This window comes from Drosophila eugracilis, unplaced genomic scaffold (assembly GCF_018153835.1).
Source record: "Drosophila eugracilis isolate 14026-0451.02 unplaced genomic scaffold, ASM1815383v1 contig_2152, whole genome shotgun sequence".
Lineage (NCBI taxonomy): Eukaryota > Metazoa > Arthropoda > Insecta > Diptera > Drosophilidae > Drosophila > Drosophila eugracilis.
In genome coordinates, this window is record NW_024573036.1 from 2,250,925 (window position 1) to 2,256,908 (window position 5,984).

Here is a 5,984-nt window from a genome sequence, read left to right on the forward strand (position 1 = left end):
CTTGTTTATTATTCGCTCAGTCAGCTCTAATGGAGGCCGGCGCACAATGAGTCCTGTCCACTCAGGAGCACTTATCCCTGCTTATGCTGCCCACGCTCGTCTTCCTCCTGGCCAGAAAACTGGGCCAGGCACAAAGGACACGACTCGGCAGCAAGAAAATATGATGGCAAAGTTTCGCTGTTTGCTCGGCAAAAAAGTTTCCATCTGCGGGGGCAGCTTAATGCTGAAATAATTACGCAGGAATCGCACTCGGACGCCCGTCGAGAGGATGCTCAAAGTTCTCCTGCCACCCACTTTGATCTCTGCTGAATAAAAAGAGAAAGAGTTTCTCTGATATTTTAAGATAAATATATCGTAAATTCTCCTTTATCGGGAAATTAATTGCAAGATCAACGAGGTTTTACATTCCATATTCAGACCTTTTTTGACTTTAATACTAAAGAGGATGAGTGTCTTTTCTTCTCAATTTGACTGTGTAGTATTATATTTTCTGAAGTGTAGTGCCATCCACCAGGAACTATATCAGGAGAAGATGTTCACCGTACGTGACGCATTACATAACTTTACTGAATTGATTAAACATGAAACCCGAAACATAGATCAGCAAACTCATCGAAAAAGTGTGGGCCAGCAGCTTTTGTTGCGGAAAGGACTCTTCAGGACGCACTGTGTGCGAAAGATTGGCCCATGTGCGAGTTAATTAGAAGCCTATTGATAAAGTTGAATTGCAGCTAATGTGGCAAAGTTGGTCGGCCGCCCGATGGTGGTTGGTGGGTCTGTTCTCCGGGCAAACTAGATGCACATTTATTAATTAAAATGCCGCAAAAACACAAACACGCAGCCATCGCCTCTCCGCCGTCTCTTTCATTAGCGTTTTGTCAAGTGCTCATCAAAAACAGAGCGACAGGCCAAATTGATGGCCTGTGTTTGTTAGTTTAATTATGCATTTCCAGCTAGTCCTTCAGCCTGAGTCCTCTCCTGTTATCGTTCACAATGTGCGTTGGAATAATGCAAAAGGACACGAGTGGGCCGCAAACAAACTAACAGACAACAAACAAACATCACACAGAATATGCGGCCTATGTCAACAGTCATTTTCCTGCTGCTTTTTCAGCCTTGTTCATTTCCCATTTGATTTTTAATTTACCTGCGGTTGTGTGGACTCGTTGACCGCAAATTCCTAATAACAATTTGTAATTGCCATAAATTAAATCACTTTCGGGTCCCATCTCCCGCTGATCTATTCTCACCATCGAATTTTCCAGTTCCTGAAACTATTTCGATTATTACTTTTTCTGCGGCCTCTGAAATTCTGCCAAACCATTTATTTTTCCCATAAATATTCGAATTCAGGCAGCCGTTCTCCTTTTTCAGGTTAACCATATCCCGCTGATTTATTCTCACCATTGGAAATGTTTTCATTCTAGATATGTTCGTGGCATGTGAAGTTGCTGTAAGCCATTTTCATTGTATATTTTCAAATGGAAATTAAATCAAAATATCTCAAATTTAAATTTCCAAAGATTTTTATGACTTCCCATAACAGTTGGTGTATGGAAGAGTGTGAGAAACAGATAAAACCATATACGAGTATGTATACTTACATATTAACACTCGAATAGAGAGAGTTTTTCCTTCTTCAATGAGTTACTTCCCTCTAACCTACTTTCAGGGTGAGTTTTCCACGCGAAGTAATAGTTGCAATTCCCAATCAGTTCTAGCTGCTTCCTCATGGAAACCCATCCCCAGAGCAGAGCAAAGCATACTTACCTGGCGTAGAGGTTAACCGTGATCACGAAGGCGGTTCCTCCGGAGTGAGGCTTGGCCATTGCACCTCGGCTGAGTTGACCTCTGCGATTATTCCTAATGTGAATAACTCGTGCGTGTAATTTTTGGTAGCCGGGAATGGCGTTCGCGCCGTCCCGACATTACAAATAAATTTTAAAATGGTTCATTTTTAGTTAGTTTAGATAAGATAGTTGTCTTCCCGCATATCAACTTAGTGATGACCTTCGTGAGTTTCCCATTCTGGATTATTTTCTGCAGCGTAGCCGAAACTCATTTGTTATTGGGAGTTAGTTATAAAATCAGTATGAGTATGTGATGTTCTTCCTGCAATGTATTTATGTTATTTGTCATTGTTGTTCTCAACGTATTATAGCCATTAAGTTGGCTGATTGACGTTCAATGAATGTATTTTACTGTGTTAAATCAAAAAAAAAAAGTATGTGATGTTGTGTGCAGACACCGTATTCAGCTACCCTAAAAGAAGTGTTATCTAGCTTGGTACTGAATGGAGTTGCTTTGCTCTTGGATGGTAAGAGTTTTCAAGTAATAAGATTAGTCAGATACGATAACGTTCAAAGGTAGCCACAGATACAGTATACCGTTTTTTCATTCATAACATTGTTCAAGACAGAGGCAGAGGGTTTGTAAACACATAAAATTAAAATCATCTAAAACAACTTTTCTGTTTTCCCTCAGAAATTGATACTCCCAATACTCCTGTCATAGCTGTATTGCAAAGGCATATTCATTTGTACGCTGCCCGAGAATCCACGGCCAAAGAAACTGCTGACTGACTGCACATCTCCTTCACCACTCAACAAAACGTGCACATGCCGTATTTTTCTTCCTAGTCAAAACACAAAAATAGCTCGTCCGAAATCAATCCCTCTGTTTCATAACAAAGATACGAATAGGCACACTAATACAATATAAAATTTATTTGTAATGTCGGGACGGCGCGAACGCCATTCCCGGCTACCAAAAATTACACGCACGAGTTATTCACATTAGGAATAATCGCAGAGGTCAACTCAGCCGAGGTGCAATGGCCAAGCCTCACTCCGGAGGAACCGCCTTCGTGATCACGGTTAACCTCTACGCCAGGTAAGTATGCTTTTCTCAGCTCTGGGGATGGGTTTCCATGAGGAAACAGCTAGAAACAGTTGGGAATTTTAGGTATACAGCCGCGCAGAAAACTTACCCCCAAAAGTATGCTACACTTGTCACTATTTTTTAAATAACTCTTGTATGGCTTCGGCTGTGGCTCCCAATATCAAAAATGTACTCGTTTTTAAAATCATTTGAAGACAATCTTTGATATTTACATATTGATATGCATTAGAGGTCTGAACAGTAGCAAGAAACACATTAATCCAACACATTTGCTTGGTTTTTGAAAAGTTTATTAGACTTTTTGCGCTGCTTATATACTAAACATCAGACATAAATACATCCGCTCACTGGGGTGTTCGTTCCATGGTCGTATTCCGCTTCTCGCAATCGTAGCCACACACACAGCGACGATGCTTAGAACTTGAAGTACTTGGTGTAGTAGTCGTTGAAGAAGGTGTAGTCGAAGTGGCCGTAGTTCGAGTAGCTCTTGTACTTGTAGTACTGCTCCATGGTGTCGGCGTGGTAGATCATCACATCCTTGAAGTACATGTTGGGCACGAAGAACTCGTACTCGTCGATCTCGCGGTCGAAGGGGTAGCCGAAAGGCATGCTGTCTACGAAGCGGGCCCCGGATCCGATTCCGCAGGAGTAGGTGTAGTCGAAGCTGGAGAACTGCTCGTGGGCGGGGGCGACGTAGGGCACCACCATGAAGAACATCTGCATGGGCATTCCCTTCTTCCAGCCCATGGGCAGAACAAGACGATCGGGGAATCCGCAGTGGGGCTCGCTGAGGTTCAGGGGGAAGTTGTACTTGCCGTCGAAGGCCATCATGGTGTAGTAGTATAGCTCGGTGTAGGTGGTGCGGTCCTTAACGGTCCAGTAGAAGTCGCTAGACTTGCGGGTGATCATGTTGCTGCCGGCCTTCAATTCGTAGTAGAACTCATCGACCTCCATGAAGTTCATGCGGTTCTCGGTCAAGGAAATGGTCTTGCCGAACTCATCGAACTTGGGTCCCAAGAAGGCGCGGATCACGACCTTCTCAACCTTGTCGGACTCGATGGTGTAGGTGTAGGTGAAGGGCTTGTGGTTCAGGCGCATCTGGCGGGCAAACAAGGCCTTGTCCCACACGAACTTGCCGTCCTGGAAGACCATCTTGTCGTTGAGCATGTTGGTCACATCGAAGTCAACCAGGTCGAAGTAGGTGGTCAGATCGCTGACCTCCACATGCTTCATGGTGACGCCGGGCATCAGGAGCTGCTCCTTGGTGTACTTGGGCAGGTAGTGCATGAATTGGAAGTAAACCTGGGCGATCGACTTGTAGAACATGTAGTACATGGGGTCGCGCATCATGGTCTCGAAGTTCAGCATCACGTTGGGGTAGACATCCATCTGGTGGTAGTCGGTGTCGGCGAAGTACATATGGGCCATCATGTACCAGAACTGGTAGAACATCTTGTCCATGGCGTCAACGTTGCCTTGCATCATGTTGCCAATGTACTCAACGGATTCCGGTTTGCGGAGATCGATCATGTGACCGTCGGCGGTCTTGTAGTAGCCCATTTCGACGATGTTGTGCACGCGCTTCATGAATCCGGTGATCTTGTCCAGCATATCGAAGTTGCCGTAGGTCTTCATCTCGTAGTAGTTCTTGCGGTAGCTGTAGCCGATGCCGTTGTAGTAGATCATCTGGGGATCGTAGCCCATCTCGATCTGGTGGTACCAGGAGAACTCGGGGATCTCGCCGAATCCGTGGGACAGACGCTCCATGTAGTACCTGCTGAGAAGCTGGTGCACATTGTACAGCCACCACTCGCCGCGACGGTCCTTGGTCAGATCGAAGGTCTTGCCGTCCAGGAAGAAGGAGTAGTCCATGTTCAAGTAGTACCAGTAGGCGTTCCAGCCCAAGTCCTCGGTGAAGTAGGACAGCTTAGATTCTTCGTTGTAGATGTCCAGGTCGCGGGTGTAGTCCACTGGCATGTAGAACTTCTTGACGTCCTTCATCATCGAGATCCACTTGGTTTCCTGGTTGAACTCATAGATGTTCTCGCGGAGGATGTACTTGTCCTCGCTGTACCAGTGCTCGCCCAGACCCATCAGTTTCCACCACTGCCACATCTTGTAGTCCTTCATGTACATGTAGTCGCTGGACTGGTACATGTTTCCGTATCCGTAGCCGTGGCTGTGGGTCTTGTAGTACACGTCCATGTACTCCTTCTCGTACATGGTCATCTTCATCCACATCTCGTAGTCGAACTTCTCGGCCTCGTAGACGAACTTGCTGTTGAAGAAGAACTGAGGGAAGATCTCGTAGATCGAGGGAAGCATCAGTCCGTGGAAGTCGTTGCGGTGGATCACGGCCATTGTCAGGGCGTAGACGAACATGCCCTCGTTCACGTGCATGCGGGCCCAGGCGACGTTGGTCATGAAGGTCTCCCAGTCCTTGGCGTAGTAGAAGAAGTTGAACAGGCCGCGTGCCTGCTTGGCATGGGACATGGCCAGGGCGCCGAAGAACTCACCCTTGGGCAGCAGGGCCTTAGCCTTGTAGGCCTCGAAGAACTTCTTCATGTATAGGTCGTAGTGCTGACGGGTGGAAAGTTAAAGACCAATTATTTCCTTTGCTTTTAGGGTGCCATTGGCCTACACTCACCGTGTAGTAGGACTCCTCAAAGTAGAATTTCTGGCCTTGCTTGATGTGCTCCTCGAACATCAGAGGATCCTCCACGCGGTAGACGATCTCGAAGAGGAACTTCTGCTTTGCCAGGAAAGCCTTGTCGGCAATCTTGACCTCGTGGGTCTGGTGGAAGTTGGTCGCGGCGACCACGGCCAGGCAGGCCAGCAATGCGATGGCGATCTTCATGTTGGAGGACTCCTGCAACTCTTCACTCTGCACTCAACTGCTCCGGATCAGATGCACCCAGTGGATCCAATGCCTAAAGACTGTTGCCTAACTGCCGTCCAAGGGGCTGCTTATATACCCAAAGTTCCGCCTACGATTGTGAGATACGAAGCTTAGAACCTGTGGCGAGATATCGCGCTGCAGTTTAGTAGCAGTTCAGGGGTCATCGGGTGTATCTTAGGTGCTC

General features: G+C 46.5%; 1 protein-coding gene and 2 non-coding genes across 3 annotated transcripts; 1 reads left to right on the forward strand and 2 right to left on the reverse strand.

The window, feature by feature from the left end:
- The first annotated feature begins 1,762 nt into the window (after positions 1–1,762).
- Positions 1,763–1,927, forward strand: LOC121529974. Its single transcript, XR_005993713.1, has one exon. It is a non-coding gene; the product is annotated as a U1 spliceosomal RNA (small nuclear RNA).
- Positions 1,928–2,735: 808 nt separating this feature from the next.
- On the reverse strand, positions 2,736–2,900 carry LOC121529975. Its single transcript, XR_005993714.1, has one exon. It is a non-coding gene; the product is annotated as a U1 spliceosomal RNA (small nuclear RNA).
- Positions 2,901–3,174: 274 nt separating this feature from the next.
- On the reverse strand, positions 3,175–5,758 carry LOC108111189 (larval serum protein 1 beta chain). Its single transcript, XM_017220576.2, has 2 exons — positions 5,549–5,758; positions 3,175–5,481 (listed from the first exon to the last, which is right to left on the reverse strand). Exons 1-2 carry the CDS (start codon positions 5,756–5,758, stop codon positions 3,316–3,318), a joined length of 2,376 nt encoding a protein of 791 aa, XP_017076065.2. The 3' UTR covers positions 3,175–3,315.
- Positions 5,759–5,984: the final 226 nt, after the last annotated feature.